Source organism: Crinia signifera, chromosome 5 (assembly GCF_055691185.1).
Source record: "Crinia signifera chromosome 5, ASM5569118v1, whole genome shotgun sequence".
Lineage (NCBI taxonomy): Eukaryota > Metazoa > Chordata > Amphibia > Anura > Myobatrachidae > Crinia > Crinia signifera.
This window is the reverse complement of record NC_139221.1, coordinates 88,996,392-89,014,406: the sequence shown is the minus strand read 5'-3', so window position 1 is coordinate 89,014,406 and position 18,015 is coordinate 88,996,392. Positions and strand designations below refer to the sequence as shown.

Genomic DNA, 18,015 nt, shown 5'->3' with positions numbered 1-18,015 from the left:
AAACAGTGAAAAACTCCATGTCGACCTTGTGAATGTCGACATAGACAATGTCGAACTAATGACCTTGTCGAACTAATGACCTGTCGAACTAATGACCTTTCGACCTAGAATCATGTCGACCTTTTCCCATGTCGACCTAGAGTCATGTCGACCTTTTAGCATGTCGACCTAATGGATTCGACCTAATGACTGTCTACCATAATGCATAATTCCAAATGACCGCATCCCCCGAGTCGACATGCTAGACCCGGAAGTTTGCCTGTAGTGAGAATGGGGGTTTTAGAGGGATCTATAGCATGCTTCCATTTGCAAGTATACATTGTTAATGCACTCATAGGACTGAAGATCACACTAATAGTAACTAAAACAGACTACAATCCACATGTAATAGTCTTTGGCATATCAGCCACGAGACTAATGCAGCCCATACACGGTCCGTTTTTGCCGGCTCCGTTTAGTACTATGCGATGCGCGCTCCCGCGCATCACATAGTACGGTACAAAAAGTATGTGCTGCACATACTTTTTGTACTAGGTACACATCGCATCAGATCACAGTGCATGCACAAGGCATGCACTAGGGATGCGATCCGATGCGATGCGTGCTAATTAAGTGCCGAACGGATCCGTTAAACGTACCGTGTATGGGCACCTTAAGGGAGGTATTTTTACTCTACAAACAACTTGGTTTTGCTATTAAGACATTTATACTTTAACCCCACTTCTTACACACTGAAAATCACTGTACTTTCCACATCTCGCAGGCTGTTACATTTGCCCTACAGCCACTTGACTGCATGCATCAACCACCTCTGTGCAGAATGAATACTTAAGTGAAACAAATCTAATAATGTGCATGGAAATAATTAAATGGAAAAACATCACATGTAGGTCATGTAGCAGTATTTTTCTTGGAAAAAAAAAAATCAGTAGGTATATACACAATACTGTACATTATTTTATATACAGTAATATGAAAATTGCATAAATAGATCTTTAGAAATAGTCTTCATTTAGTCATTATAGCAACCTACCCATCCCATTGAAAAACTCATCTCCTTTCTCTATTATGATTTGAAGGGATAGTGTCTTGAGATAAACATTTTTCTTTAAGTATTTTTTACTTTTAACTGCTGAAGGTTTGCTTTGTGATGAGCCCATTTTGATACTTTTCTGTGCAGTTCACATTCTAATTGTCAGGAGAATAAGTTCCTGTCTAGAATGGGCGGGAGCCAATTCAATTGTATTGGGCAACCCTTCTGAGGTGTAAGCAGAAATCCACGTAACTTATGCTGGCCACACATCAGACCAACTTTCCTCCAACCATCCAACTAGTTGGTTGGTTGGACTGAAAATTTGGTACTTTATGGGGGCAAATGCCAATAAGCAATGTGTTCACAAACTCAGGAGAATGGACAAAAACATTCAGTGAAATTGTTTAAATCAAATAGGTCCAACTACAGCACATTGTCTGAGTGACAGTTGTTGTCCATTTTCCGATTTGGGAAACAAATGACTTTATTACAAATTACATTTGCTCCTACCCAGTACCAGGTTTTTATTCCATCCAACCAACTAGTTGGTTGGTTGGTTGGAGGAAAGTTGGTCTGATGTGTGGCCAGCATAAGGCTTTGGGCCTGGGTGCATGTGTCAGGCACACCTTAACTGCAAAGACAGCAGCCACTTGCTGTAAGCACTCACATTAATTGAAAGAGGACTTTCCTCTTCTCATATATTGTGCTGTTGAATAATGAAAGCCAGGGTGGGAGATATCTTCTCATCCCTTGAATTCCTTAAGGCCCCCATACATCCTAAGGACAAGTCGGATCTGATTTCTCAGGCAGCTCAGCAGGAGGGGGACACACGATTTAGGCACTTGATGTGCCAAGTTTTGCATATGATAAATTGCATGCGATTTATCATATGCAACTCCTGGGGAGCTGCAGGTGGAGGAAGTGGGGGGGGGGGGGGGGCAGCGGACATAAAGGTGGCGGGCGGGGGACGCCAGTGAGGGTAACTGAGAGCCAGGCACGGGGAGTCAGTGCTGCAAGAAAAAAAAAAAGCCCATACAAATGAATGGGCAGCCAGTGATTGGCTGAGTGCTCTCTCAGCCATTCAGCAATTGGCTGAGAGAGCGCTCAGCCAATCACTGGATGCCCATTCATTTGTATGGGCTTTTTTTCTTGCTGCTGCTCCTACTCGGCTCTCCGTTCCCCTCACCGGCATCCGCCGCCATTGTGTCCCCGCCCCTGCCTGCTGCCCTCCTCGCAGCGTCACCCGCCAGCCACCTTACAGCGTCCGCTTTAGCAAATCTTATGTGCAGCCGGTCCGACCTCCCGACACCGATCCGATGTGCATGGGACCGTGCATCGGGTCAGACGGGGTGTCTATACATGCGATTTGGCCCGATTTCACTGCCCGATCCATCCAAATCGGGCCCAAATCACATTGTGTATGGGGGGCCGTCAGTGTTTAGCTCTGTGGTGGTGGGGAGGGCTATTGTACTGTAATCACAATGCATTACAGAACAAAAAAAGCACACCTGCATCATGCCTTTGGAACTTACTCACAGATTACCGGACTGTTAAAGGCAAGTATCCTTTATTAAATTGCAACTGCAGTCCCAATACACCTCTGTAATTGAGTGGATAAGGAGGAGATCACTTGATGTTCTGTACTACAGTTGGTTCTTTCAATAATAAAATGATTTAAAAAGAATCTTCACAACCTTTGGATGTGCAAGCGGTATACGGACCCATGATAGATTTACATCTATAGGTCGAAAGTCAAAAGGTCGACATGAAAGATCAACATGCTTTTTTTTTTTTTGACAAAATTTGTGTGCTGAGCGCAGCTTGCCATGCGAGGGGATGAGGTACACGTAGACAGTGTCCATGTTGAACTATGTTGATATAGACACCAAAAAACCCATGTCGACCTTTGGACCCTGTAGACCATTGGTACTGGACCATATGACTAAACCTAGACATTGTAGATCTAAAATACCATCACACTGCAAGCATAAATGTGGGAGGACTCTGGAAATATTCACCAATAATATATTTCTGAGGGGCAGATGTATTAAAACTTGGTAAGTGGTAATGTGTGAAACTGTTGCTCTCCAGGTGTTGTGAAACCACAAGTTCCAGCATGCACTGCCACAGTTTTGCCATATGTGTAGTTTCACAACATCTGGAGAACCACAGGTTGGCCACAGTGAATTATCCCAAAGCTGCAACATCAGCAAAATATTTAATAAGTGCACAATATTATTTGGAGAAAGGCTCTGCTTTGTCCAGATTTACTTTGACTGTGAACAGTGATCCATTAGCATTCTGTGGTGGTGGATAAGCATATAACAGCGTTATAATGGTTCGGAGTGGCTCCTGACACAGGCAGACACAGCTGATTTGTGGAGGAGATTTGCAGGCGGCCAGTTGAATCAGTTCCAGAAAACTACAAAAAGGTCAATTTTGAAGATAAAATAAGTAAATTATTCATGAACATTTACTTATTTAAAGCATTCCATATACAGAATCAAGTCCTAGAGAATAAAAAGATAACACTGCATCTCAACTCTATGGGGGAATTCAAGTGTTTTACGCTCAGATTAGATGGCGCCAAACTGAGCAATTCAAGTGTTGCCCCATTTGGGCATGCACAGCTACCAGTGTGGACATTACTGTTATGTGGCTCTGTGACTGACAGGCTGGGAACTAGTCAGAAATAAAACAATACCGGTTAATTTAAAAGAAAAAAAGAAAGTAAGATGGCCCTACTTGCAAGCCTACTATGGGGAATATTCAATGCGGCTGGCAAGGGAGTTTGTACAGAAGGATGTCTTCAATGTTCCGGGGAAATCCTCGCAGTCAGAGGGGGGGGAATTCCTCGGAATGGTGAGGTTCACTGCAAATGCAGAGAGCCCGCTGTATATAGCCACGAGTCTCACCATTTTGACAGCTGCACTCGCCGAGGTGGAAACGGTGAGTGAATGGGGGTGGGTTGAATACCGAGGGCGGACAATGACGGCGAGCAATAGGCACTGCTTGCCTTCATAGCTCACCTAAATGGCATTGAATATACCCCAATGCTTCCATGTTGTGCCTGCTAAAAACAAGTCAGCTACTGAATGAAATAATGTAGGACAGACCTAGGCATGTAGGTAGATTTAACATTTGGAGCAATAGGAATAACCATGACAAAATATGTACCAAAGATGCATGGAGAGATAACAAATGTTCTTAGGTGTTTTTACTATAACTGCGCATACACTAGAATGATTTTGCACGATTTCATTAGATTTCGCGGTTTCAGGCCAATATATCGTCTGAAAAGTGTCACATCGTATGCTTTTTCCATCCGATCCGATGCACTGTCCCGTGAGTGTCGCATTGGAGCCCCTAGGTTGGCCGTACCGCACCTGTGATTCATCTGAATCAGATGGAAAATGGAGTGCTTTTTGCGCATGCGATATATCGTGTGCGATAGCGCAGGAGGTTTGACTGATGTTTACAGTCCCTCTAGCCCACTAACCCAGCCCATCAGATATCTTTTGGCACAATTGTATACCAAAAGATATATCTCATGCCATTTATCTCAGCTTGCTCAATCGCATGAGATATATCATATGCAAAAAATGACACAGTTTAAGAAAAAAATAATTTATTTTCAATAAAGCGGCTGGTGCCACTGGGAAGAATAGAATTGGTCTAAGTAGGGAGTGACATTTACGGTCCTATACTGGACCACGTGTAAAAGAGCTCTCCAATTACTTTCAAAGTAGCATACCGAAGGTGAATTTAGAACTGGTAATTATCGTTGTGGAAAGTCACAGATTAGATTGTGGCAGAATGAATGATGTGCATTTAAACACGAGGGGACGCATATTACTTTACATGTATTCCGCGTGCGCTCGCCACGCTTCGGGCTCGGTAGCTCGCCACACTATCCAAAATCAACTCCACACCGACGTGGATGGTGGGGGTATGAAAAGGTCGGAGGACGCGTATCGCTGCGCTTGCCATGCTTCGGGTTGGCGTTGATAGTGGGGGTGTCGTGAGGGTGCTTTTAACATTGTAAGCACCCATTACGGTGCTTATACAATTAATAATCTTATAGGGGGGCCATTTAACATTGAAAGCTCCCATTAGGGTGCTTATACAATTAAAAATTGTATACCATCGCATTGTATGCCATATACAATGGTATACAATTTTAAATTGTAGAACATCGGGTGCCATCACATCGCATACCATTGTAAGGCTTATGGTAAACGATGCGATGGGCGCCGTGCTAGGAAACAAGTACCAATAAAAGATTTGGAACCGCTGTATTAGATTCATTAGTGTGATAGCATACATTCATGTAACAATCCATAGGGAAACAAATTCTTATGTATAATAGTTGACTAAGTGTGACACCACATTATACATCTAACCTCAATTTGCCATGCAGCCTGTGATGCCTGGCATCGGATTAATTTGCCAGAAACGCATCTTAGTCACTGCTCCGTACAATGCAAAATGGATGCACCAGGAGACTATGCAGACTGTATACAGGTTCAGTATCCCTTACCTAGATATCCGTTATCCAAATTATTCCGAAAACCATAGTCTCCAGAGAGTACTTTTTTTGCTAACTCAATACCAGGCGAATCCTGGGATTGAACAGTTTTCAATTCAGAATCCCAGGATTTGCATCCCTGTGTGTGACATTCTGTGTTTGGAGCATAAAAGAATTTGTATTGGAAGGAAAGAGGCCGATGTACTTTATATATATACTCAGAGACTGCATTGCATGGAGCATCATACAGTACAGTCTCCTTGTGCTTCCTAGTCTCATTGCATTTCCGGCAAAAGATGCCCAACGAGAGCGGTCTCTGAAGTACAGGTGCACAAGCAGCAATGATTTAGAAGTAGCGTTCCAGATAGAATCAGATGCAGGCAGGGTGCCAGGGTTGCAGAGGCACACAGAAAAGGAGCGTGGCCAGCCTGGTGTCACTATTGGTGGTTGGCAGCCTCACTGAAGGGGACATGCCCAGCACCTACGGAGGCGCAGGCCTTTCCCCAAGATCCATCTTTATTGTGAATAGATGCTGTGCTCATGCCATCTATTCACGCGGCACTAGCAAGGCAGCAGGCAGGGCTTTAAAGGGGCAGGGAGCATTTATTAATAAATTGGGCGGGACCTATTAAAACAGCCTAGTGTGAACGAAGACATGATTTTCCCCTCTTCCTGTTGGATTCAACTTAAGGTGATAACGGCTTTTTAATTAAATTTAATAAGTAACTGCACATAGTATATGCATCGATTTTACATTCATTTAAAACATTTGCCAGCATTCATGTTGTAAGAAAATAAAGTCTGTAGAAAAGACCTGAGGTATTCTATTTTATCACGTTGGGTGTAGTAAACAATCTGAGTTTAGAGTCTTGCCGCGTGCACCGTGTATTGTAGTACAATCAGTATAGACATTGCTAATTATGGGAAATGTGAGTGAGTCAGAAACGTCTGAGAATTGAGTTCCCTACTAAAAACTAAAGTGCCCGGTAGCTATTCAGTTGTTTCACACAACCAGCCATGAGGTTCCACTTAATGCAGATTTTGGCTCACCATGTTAGAAACTGCTTAATGCGGCTAATCTTGTGATAAAAATCATCCATCATAGGAATTAACTTAATAGCTCCGAGTCATTTTACAAAGGAACTCAATTCTAGACCATTGATGGCTAACCTTGACACTCCAGCTGTTGTTGAACTAAACATGCCAGCATGCCCTGCATCAGATACAGCATGGCCAAATAGCAAAACTGAAGCAGAGCATGCTGAGATGTGTAGTCAGCTGGAGTGTCAAGGTTAGCCATCAAGGTTCTAGACCAACAATTTAATTGACACTCTGGGCCGTATTCAATTTTCATATCGTGCTCGATTTCTCATCATAAAGAGATGGGAGATTGCAGGGCAAAATGCATTTAGATTTTTTGCACTGATTACACTCATTAACTCATAATGAATAGCAAATAGTCCTGTTTGACCGCTGAAATGGGTGACTTCTTGTTCAGATAATCCACCCTCCCAGGTGTGTGAGCTAAAAATGCCAGTGATGGCAGCCGGGTGCACCCAAACAGAGGTACATTGAATAGCTCAGATGAGCACCCTCTAGTGGCTGCGGCACTAAAACATTTGAATACAGCACTATATATGCTTAACTAATGTAAAAAGCAGTTATATTACATATACATTTCAAGCATAATTAATACAGAACACAGTACAGAATACAGATTTAGGATACAAGGCAATGCTTTGACATGCTTTCTTGCATCACCTGTAAAAAGTGTAAATCGGCTAAACCCAAATAAAGTAACGATAAGCAGACATTTCACCAGCCACCACAGGAGGGTGCTACAAGATAAATGGGGGATTAGCATATCTTGCATCGGTCAGCAGCAGAAACAGAATAATGCGTGTGTTCAAACTGAAATCTAAATTGCAGTTTAAAAATAAAGCACCACCAGGAGTGATGCCTCGCTGACCTTCGACAGCTTTATATATATTAATAGCTCCAAAGGTTACCTCAATAGTCAAACCACTCTGGGTCAGAAAACAGAACATTTGTTTAGACATCAGTTAGATGTGCTGGGGGCATTTCTCCACACCTCCTACTGAAGAAGAAATGTGGGTACTTGTGTAGTTTCACAGCACCACTTACAAAGTCAGCATAGTGACCCGGTCAGCATCTTGTTCCCGCAGCCACTGTAATCAGCGACTGTGTGGAAGTTCGCCGCTAACCGGAGCTTACGCAGTTAGCGTAGTCAGTCAGCGTTGTGTCACTGCTTATTACATTGTGTGGGAACCATTGACCATTTTTAACCTGCCTGACATGACAGGTGTAAATGTGTTCCTGAAACAACCTCACTATCCACGTCAGCCCGAAGCTTGGCGAGCACACGCGGTATGTGTTCTCCCGACCTGTTCATACCCCCACTATCCACGTCGGCGTGGAGCTGATCTTATAAAGTGTGGCGAGCACAGTGAGCCCCGCGAGGGGACACTTAAAACGAGCCCAAATCATGGTAAGTGCAGCGAGCCACACGCAGGGACATGGATTACTTTACGTGTATTCCGCGTCCGCTCACCACGCTTTGGGCTCAGTGGCTCACTGCGCTCACCACACTTTATATAATCAACTCCACGCCGATGTGGATAGTGGGGGCATGAATAGGTCGGGAGGACGAGTACCGCTCGCAACACTTCGGGCTGACGTGGATAGTGGGGGTTTTAAATGGAGGCATTTGGCAGTATATAACATGGAGCACTGGAAAATGCGTCCTTTATTGTGTATGAGAAGCACTTGCACCCCCCTTTGTGCACGAGACTCATGCGCACACGTCCGAACTCATAACCCTGACCGACTCTCTGAAATGGACAAGGGCAAGGTTGCCATACCCTGCCACACAAATTACTGAGACGTACTTGCATACGAGATGCTTGTGTATCCCAGGCAGATGAAGAGCCTCTTTGCCGGGGATCTGGCGGTTACTGGCGTTGTATGAGAGGCGCTCACTAGACTTGCCAGGGACAGAGCTGTAGCTCCTGAGGACAGTGCGGTGAGTACGCTGCCTGACAGGGACACTACGCTAGGCTGCCATTGGCCTACGCTGACAGCGTAGCATAAAGTGGCGCCGTGAAACTACACAAGTACTGAAATGCGTGCAAAGTCTGCAGTTTTGGCGGACTCACCTCTGCTTTAAACCAGGATTAGTCGCTTTCCCAGCTTAACCAGGTGCTTTTGAACTTGTCAACACTAAATGGGTGAAATAGCGGACCGACAAATGAATTGCTCCGTGGGGCACCTATTTGTATAGACACCAAGCAGGGGGTGCCGCAGACAATTGAATTGCTACCAAAGATTCTGCAAGATTGACTATAAAGTACACATTGCTGGGTGTTTAAATAATGCTGTGAGATAGTCTGCCAAAATCCAGGACAAAGTTCAATAGTTATCCTATACTTTATCAGCATTTTTCAATGCCCATTTGTTTAATCCATAAAGAATTAGATGAGAACAAATCATAGTAAGAGATAAAGCACAGAGGAGAATTTTAACTGCAATTTGAGATTTGGGGAATGATTACTTTGGACCCTGGTCGCTAATGATTTACAAGACGTCATCCTGTGTATGCAATATTGTCAAGTCACTGATCCACTGCATGAATGACAACGTTAATTCAACTATTTAATAGTAAAACAATAATAATATTATAATAATAATAATAAATGACTGTGGTCAAGCCAATTATCTGCAATTATGTGGGTGTGAGTCAGTGTTTGCTGCCCCATAGAGATCCATGAATTTTTTTGTGGCGTCCGGGCTAATTTCCGTTAATGAGGGGTGCAATAGGATTGACCCCCTAAGTAGCCGATTTTATTGCAGGTAGACTTAACAAGCACATAATAGGCCATTTATGGCAGGTGCACTCAATCAACCACCTGTATTCAATTAGTAAATGCTGACTGCAGTGCAAAATCTGGGTGGGGTAAGCACCTTGAACCCTACAAGTGGGTTAAAAGTACAGAAGGATATTAGTGAACCATAAGCATTGCATTTGCATCTGATTATTCCCCTATTAATAATAACAAAAGTAACAAAGTATAGCAAAAAGTGTTTTTACCTAATTAAAGCCTCTAGAATATTTTGGGGTAGAGAAAAAGGTCTGCAATGTGAATTTTATTGTTTTTGAGCAAATAAAAAAATTAAAAATTAAACCTTTAGAGGGGGGACCCAACACGTGTTACTCCCATCTACAAGTTCACAAAACACCTGTCAATACATTCCGTCCCACATACGGGAACCTATTTTTTATGTTTACGAAAAACTCATAAAAAAAAAAAAAAAAGAAGGACATCACTAATGGCCAAATGATGCTATTTTTAATCCCTTTAAGTGTAGGATTATTCATTGGGCGGTATGTATTGGAATTTTAAATAAAGATTTTCACATACTTTTCACCAATTCAGTGGCTGCACATTAAAAGCTGCATTACGTTAAATTCAGATTTCCTAATTGAAAAGCAAAAAAAGCCATGGCTGCAGGAGGTTCATCATTGCCAGAACCTACAGGTACCTGGATTGTAAACTAAATACTCATATGCTGCAAAAATAAATCTAGAAATTAAGAACATTATATCCCTATAGATTGTAAACTTGCAGCAGGGCCCTCTTACCTCCAAGTCTGGGCAGGGTGCTGTGCCCTGCAAAATACACCAAGCGGGTGCATTACGGTTTACCATAAGGGTTTTTCACGTTCACCATTTGAATACCCCTCAAAAAGGAAATAACATGGTTGCTTTCAGATAACAGTACGATCACCTTGTTACAGCTGTCCTTACCTACTGCCGGGATGAAATGACTGTGCTTTGTGAAAATAAGCCTCACAAGACAGTTTCAATACCGTAAAAAAAAAAAATTTACATAAAAAGGACACACTGACAGATTGCCATTAACAATCAAAACACTAAACATAAGGCTCATCCTGCACCCTAAAAATCACCCCTAATTTAAAAGCAAAGTTGGACTTTAAACATCTGAGTTATTGACCAACAAATCAGGAATTAGATTGGAGGAGCAAAAATAAGTTACCAAGCTTAAATAATAAATACTAATAATGAAGGTTAACCTGATGTTTCCGTAAAGAATCTATGATGGTCCCACAAGGACCGCAATAGATAGAGCAATTCAGAGTTTCGAAAACAAATATCCTTTAAAGATAGTGCATACAATTAACAATTTAAAAAGGTTTCAATATTTAAAGTTACTTAATAAAATATTAATATAAAAAAATATTACATAGTGTTAATGCCAGACTGAGGGTAGGGTGCTGCTGTGTTGAGAGGGCATACCTACATCTATTCACCTGGGTGTGATCAATACCTGCACATTTTCACACCCACAGGACACTGTGGCCAATAGTTGTTAACAGCAAAGGGAAGGCTGCTTTAATGTATGGGGCACAATAACAGCAGAACGTATTTTGACATTTGAAAATCGAGTGATGAAACGATATAAACAATGAAATTGAGGAGATTGAATAGTTTTTTTCCACGGTTGTAATAACTGGCCACATGAAAGAAGAATACACGTTGCTTTCATCAGGTGCAATTGTCCGGGGTGTGTCCACATTTATACTAATGCGGGGTACACACCGGGATGACCCGCCCACAATGCACATCGTGAGCAGGTCGTCAGTGTTTCTTCTGACCCGCTCACGATGACGCGGGGGGGCACGACCCGTTCACGATGTGCACCGTGAGCGGGTCCGATCCGATGGCGACCCGCACCCGGGAGTATGGTCGTTCTTCAGATCCTACCTGCTGCAGGTCGGATCTGAATACTGACTGACCGACCCTCGGGACCGCGCATCAGATCGGTATTGGTCCACACCAGGACAGAAAAGGGCCCAATCACCACACAATCTACATACAATCGGTCGGAATTGGATCTAGATTGATGGGATTGGACCCTTGTCGTCCTGGTGTGTACCCAGCATTACTGCCCCCGGAGGTGGTGAGAAGGAATGTGTGAAAAGCTGTGGTTTCGGCTCCCTAACCAGTACTTTAGATGGTCTGAGGTGTCAGAGGCGCAATCAAGGATGTAAAAAAAAGGTTTAAACCAAAAAAAATTGGGGTTTAAACCAATTTGTTTTTGCATTAACGTTTTAATGAAAAATGTAATCCGGTTTGTTATAATACTGTGAAACATTACTATGCATTAGAAACCATGGTTTTAATGCTTTCTAACATTAACAATCCAAAGTTATTAGGATTTAAAAGGATTTATTCAAAATCTTTCAAAGTGCAACAGAATATGCTTCGCTAAATAAGAAACTTAATAAAAAGTTTTAGACAACAAATAATTAAAAACATGGAGAAATGCACAAAAACAAAAAAGGAGTTAAGCATTAGCACTGGATATGTCACTAGCATTAAATATGTTTAATACTAACACTAGTTTAGATGCCTTTTCACTTCCCAGCCTGTTTTGAAGCTTCAAATTAAGAAAGGCCAAAAAAGGAAAAAATTCTCTTCACTAGCAGAAGTTGTTCGATAATGGAAAATATGTAAGGATTAATGAATTTTGGGGGAGAAGCTTGATGCTAGGCAGACTTAGCACCTATGTCTTTGGGGTGTGTGTGTGTGTGTGTGTGTGTGTGTGTGTGTGTGTGTGTGTGTGTGTGTGTGTGTGTGTGTGTTACACTGCATTAGTTCAGCTTACTTAGGATAAAGATCACAAGCAACAAGAATGTGCAACAACCCCAGGCATTACCTTACAATAGGCTCTTTTTTTTTTTTTTTTTTTTAAAGAATTCATGGTGTGCTTGTAGACAAGAAAGTTTAAAAATATATATATATATATATATATATATATATATATATATATATATATATATATATATATATATATATATATATATATATATATATATATATATATATATATATATATATATATATATATATATATTTGGTTTAAACCAGCCAACCCTGGCAGTATTCAATTATTTTCTGGCCATCCCAGCACAAACACATGCACACTGATAGTATGCAACTTTCTGCCGATGAGCATGCAAACATAACTACCCACGAAGATAGTGAGCGGAAATGTGTGAATTCAACCGTCTGTGTGCTAAATTGGACTTTTTTGCTTCAAACCAGTTAGTTTGGTCGCTATTCTCAGCTAAACCTAACCATAATGACTGCGATATGTGTTGGAAAAAACAACATCAACTGAATATTGCCAGCGATCTCTTATAACTTTAAACAGATCAGTCACTATTAAAAATACGGAAAAACCGCCCATGGGGTCTAATCCAGACTTGATCACAAAGCACATTTTTTTCTCAACTAGTCAAAACCACGTTGCACTGAAGGTGAGGCAAATGTAACATGTGCAGAGAGTGTTAAGCCTCATACACAGGAGGCGACCTACCACGATGGCTCAGCATATTTTTAATAGGTAAAGCCCGCGATCTAGGAAAAGCCAGTGTAAGCATCGCCTTAGCTGCAGAGCATTCTCATGGAGCAATCCATACTCCTTATTTAAGCGCTCTAGTCAGAGCACTTAGAAAAGGGTCTGAAATCACCCTGTATTTATGCTTCTATAGATTGGGGTGAGGTGTGCTCAAACTGAAAATCAAATTGCAGGGAAAAAATAAAGCAGCATGTATTTACCCTGCACTGAAACAAAATAACTCAGTCAAATCTAAATCTCTCTGCACAGGTTACATTTTCACCATCTGCAGTGCAACAAAGTTTTGTCTATATAAGAAAAAATAAATGTGCATTGCAGTGAAGTCTGAATTAAGCCCATGTTGCTTTTGAGCATGGCAAGCATAATACTTAATGGGAACCCAATGAACAACTTCAATGTTATTTTGGGTAACATACTTCAGACACACTTTATGTACTAAGCCTTGGTGAGTGGTAAAAGTATAAAAAGATAAATCATCTGCTACTAAATACCATCTTACATACTGTGGCTCCCATTTATCTTACCGCCGACTAGCCAATGATCGCATTGCAATATGCAATCCTATCGGCAGCATGCAGAAAGCTGCAGGCGCAGGGAAAGGGCTTCAAAAGGAGATGGTTCCTACGATGTGCTCTGCTGGCTGCTGGGGTAGCTGCGCACAAGCGGTCGTCCAGTCCACCGTGTATGGCAGACACTTCTGGGGAGGGTATCATGGGAACCCTTTGGCCGATCAGGGGGAACCCTCTGTCTCTCCTTCTTACATATGGGGGGGCACTCGTCATTTCGTCTGACAGGGGTATAGAGGTAAATATACTTTGATAAATAGGGCCCTCTGTTTGAAACAATGTCCGGAGCTGGTACTTTATCTCTCTCTCTCTCTCTGTGACTTAGGCCCTTATTCAGGTCCATTTGCAAGTGCTGCTTGTTCGCACTGGGACCAATGTTTCTACTATGCACATGGGCTTGTTGAGTGCGGCCATGGCAAAGATTATTCACCGGCACACGCAAGCAACCTTGTGGGTAGGGGGCATAGGGCAACAGGCTGCCCCATTACCATATAGGAACGCTGGGTGTTCTCATGCTAATGAGGCATGACAGACAGGCAGGGGGCGGGCAGCTGACATCACTGTGTAACATCCATTCGCATGCCCTGTATGTTTATTTGCCTTGTGAATGAGTGGTGGCCATCCACCATTCGCAAGGCGGGGTTTGGTGGACTTGCAAGGCTGCGAATCAACCAGAATAACCCCCTTAGTAAATAGACACCAGTGACACTTATTCAATGGATTTGATGTTTTGTGGACAGTTGAGATCTAGACCAGGAGTTGTCAGCCTTTGGCACTAATCATCCAAGCTGTACTGTCAGAGATCTAGCATACTCTGCCCTGGCCTAACACAACATCATGGCATGCTGCTATGTGCAGGTTCACAGTAGCTGGCGCCAGTTTGCCTACCAGTGATCTAGACAGCAGAATGTTGACAAATACGACATACTGTAAAACATACAGTATTAGTTGGATTAGGCAAGCCTGTATTAATTCATAATTCTATCAGAATGTATGGAGAGTAACAGAAGTATATATCAATAAAATAGCACGCAAAACACTCCAGAAGGGGCCCTCCTCCAACCACTACAGTATACAGTACATCGTACTAGAATGCTGGTTCCAATGGGTACTTTACATAACTATCATGTGCCACTTCTTACAAACATCACATGAGAGAAAGACTTTACAGTCCTATGGCCAACTATGTGGAGCGCCCTTTAGCCTATCAAACCAACACTAGCAGGGAAAACAAATGCAGAGTCTAGGAGACGTCAAATTAAACGACCATGGTGGTCACACAGCAAGATTTACTTTAGGCACCCGCATTTAGACTGGAATGAAAGCTCTCAGGACATGCTTAAGAGGCCATGGTGCATGTGTGTTACTACTGCCACAATATCTGCCACCTGTAATTATACATAGTACATACACATACGTACTACACATGCACACATCACAGAAGGGGTGAAGCTGCCATCTCCAGTCCCGGACACTAGTTTATTCCCCCTGTCATAGCTATAAGACGGCTGACAATGGAGCACAGGCAGCTGGCACCGGGAGGTGCGGGCACTGCAGTCTCCGCTGCTGCTGGTAATGACAGCACAGTGTCGTCGTCCCCACCAGTCCCCGGCCGCGTTTACCTTTGAATTTGAGCTCGTGCGGCGGGTCGAGCACCAGGACCTGCTCGTGCTTGGACATGTTGGCCCCGCCGGCGGCTGCACACATGCACCTCTCAGCTAGAGCGCAGGAGAACAGATGCGGGAGGAGGCCTCGGAGGTGAGGCGCTGCAGCGGGCCCGGCGGAGGATGACACCAGGCCGGGTGGTGAAGGAGACGCCGCACAGGGGGGGTATCGGGCTGTGCGGGGTCGCTAGAATGGTTCCGCCCCCCGTGCTCCGTGTCACCGCTGACTCAACACACAACACAGTTGCGGCAACCGCACAATACCCCGGTCACGTCAGCGCCGGCAGTGACAGCGTGACGTCAACACGTATCTCATCACAGCTTCACTGCCCACCTGTAGCCACGCCCACCAACCCGGTAACCACGCCCAACAACTATGTAGTCACGCCCAGGTGAGTGCTTCTGTGTGCTTTTTTTTTTTTTTTTTTTTTTTTTACAAACTTTATTTAAGAAAGAGATCTGTAACAATGCCTTGTGCTCGGCAGGCTTCCTTGGCTGAATTACTGCCAGCAGCCAGATGCATTGAATTATTAATTATACCACTCAACCTGGTTCCTTATGGGTGACAATGTCTAGGTCAATATTGACAAATGGTTGACACTCCATACTTGCCTACCCGACCCTCTCCATGAGGGAGAAAATGCTCTGCTCCTGGACTTCCCTGGTAATGTATGATTGCCATCACCTGTGGTGAAACACCTTTGTTATTAATTACCTAGCTCACCACAGGTGATGGCAATCATACATTACCAGGGAAGTCCAGGAACAGAGCATTTTCTCCCTCATGGAGAGGGTCAGGTAGGCAAGTATGTAGACACTACCATAAGGTCGACACGTGAAAGGTAGACATGAGGGGTGAAATTTGGTAAGAAATCTTGAGGGGTTTTTTTAAACTGGAGATTTTTACCAGATCTCTCAGTTTCAGGGGGTTCACATGCTCAGCCTCAGGTGTCAACATTGACACAAAAAAAAATAAAAAACTTATGTCAACCTTTATGCTTGGGTTGTCCTTCTGTCAATGTAGACCTTGTGCATGTGGAACTTTTGACTGTCGATCAAGACATTGGGGGTTATTCAGACCTGATTGTAAAGCTGCTTTTTTTTAGCAAATGGACAAAACCATGCTGCACTGCAGGTGGGGTAGATGTAACATGTGCAAGAGAGTTAAGCCCATACACATGGGTCGATATGCTTGCTGAGTGATTATCGCTCAGCGATATATCACTTAGTGTGGATATCGCCCAGTGTCCTGTTTTCATCAGTGACCAGCAATGGTCGCTGATGAAAATAACACACTCTGCCGGGGGGAAGCCACTTCAGGGCTGTCAGGGTGACCGTTGCTCCGTACACACGAGGATATGGTATGATTTGGGTGAGTTGTGTTCTAACTGAAACATACATTACAGCGTTAAGGTGGTAATACACTTATGCACGAGAAATTGGGTAAAAAGCGGGCACCTAGAATGTGTTTGACTTTAGATCCGATCCAATGCGTGGCCCTGTGCCCATCCGATCCAGAGATTGAACCTCCTTGACATGAGATAACTCAGAATCGCAGCCATCAGTGCACATCGTGCCTGCATTCGATTTATCGCATCTGATTTCCCTTAAACTGCCCTGGCAGCTCCCCGCGAGTCCTTCAGTGCTATATTTACATGCGATAAATCACATGTAAAATGGCACATCAAGTGCCAAATCGCATGAAGTACTCTATGGAGCTGGCAGGGAAGTTCAAGTGAAATCAGGACCGACTTGCCCTTCAGACAAGAAGAAGAGATGTTTCACACAATCTCCTCTTGAGCCTCAATCAAGTCTGAATAACCCCCTATTGTTTGTGAGCTATACCACACCCCTCCAATATGACCAATGTGATCCAATGGGGTGTGTAATGGTGCCTCACATTCAGGTGGTCGCTGATTGGCTGAGAGAAGTCTCTCTGTAAAGCCCTGTACACACGGGGGAGATATATTGCTCAGCCATATATTGCTAGCAATATATGGCTGAGCAATATATTGCTCAGTTTCTCCTTTTCATCAGCGTCGCTGATGAAAGGGAACCTCTGCCGGCGGTGCCGCAGAGGTAATCAGCTGGTCGCAGGAGCAAGCTCCTGCGACCAGCGATCCTAAGGGGGCTAAAAACGGGAGCACGCACCCAGAATTTTATCGCTGGTGCGCACTCCAATCACTGGCAATATGGTCGCCAGCGACCATATTTCCAGCGATTTCAGCCCCTATCGCCCCCGTGTGTACACAGCTTAACAGTATGTAGACTTGCCAGGCAAGAAGCAAAATCTAATCGAAAACGTGTCCAAATCAAACCCTGTATACGTTCCATTACATGTATGTGTTGTAAGAATATATTATCTCAATCAAGATATTTAAGTGTCTAATCTACTATATGAATCATGCTAATGGTGAAAGAGAAGGTAGTGCTGTCCACTGTACCAGACCATAAAGTTTGGGTGACAGATTTTTGAGTGTTATGACTGTGACAGGGGCGGATTGGACCACCGGGAAACCGGGCCATTTCCCGGTGGGCCGGCCCCTAATAGTCACTAAAAGGCCGCTCACCCCATTGGCGGGGCCGCAGACCGCCATCTCTGCGGTTAACGGGCGGCCGTGGCCGCAGCACTGTGCCCCAAACAAATATGGCTGCGGGCAGCCTCGGCTATTACAGAAATAAAAATGGCCGCGGGAGTGCTGGTGCGCATGTGCGACCGCACGCAGCTGCTCCCGCGGTTCTGTGTGTGGCAAGCACTCAC

The 18,015-nt window shown here is 43.7% G+C and overlaps 1 protein-coding gene across 2 annotated transcripts in view; it reads right to left on the bottom strand.

The window, feature by feature from the left end:
- The window catches only part of VAPA (VAMP associated protein A), a 48,430-nt gene extending 32,860 nt beyond the window's left edge, over nt 1-15,570 (bottom strand). The window contains exon 1 of one of the 2 annotated variants that reach the window (XM_083187648.1): nt 15,213-15,570. In XM_083187648.1, coding sequence (XP_083043774.1) covers nt 15,213-15,297 — 85 coding nt within the window. In that variant the 5' untranslated portion in view covers nt 15,298-15,570. Of the gene's footprint in view, nt 1-15,011; nt 15,159-15,212 lie in introns of those variants that run through there. The other variant, XM_083187649.1, reaches the window with a different exon arrangement.
- Nucleotides 15,571-18,015: the final 2,445 nt, after the last annotated feature.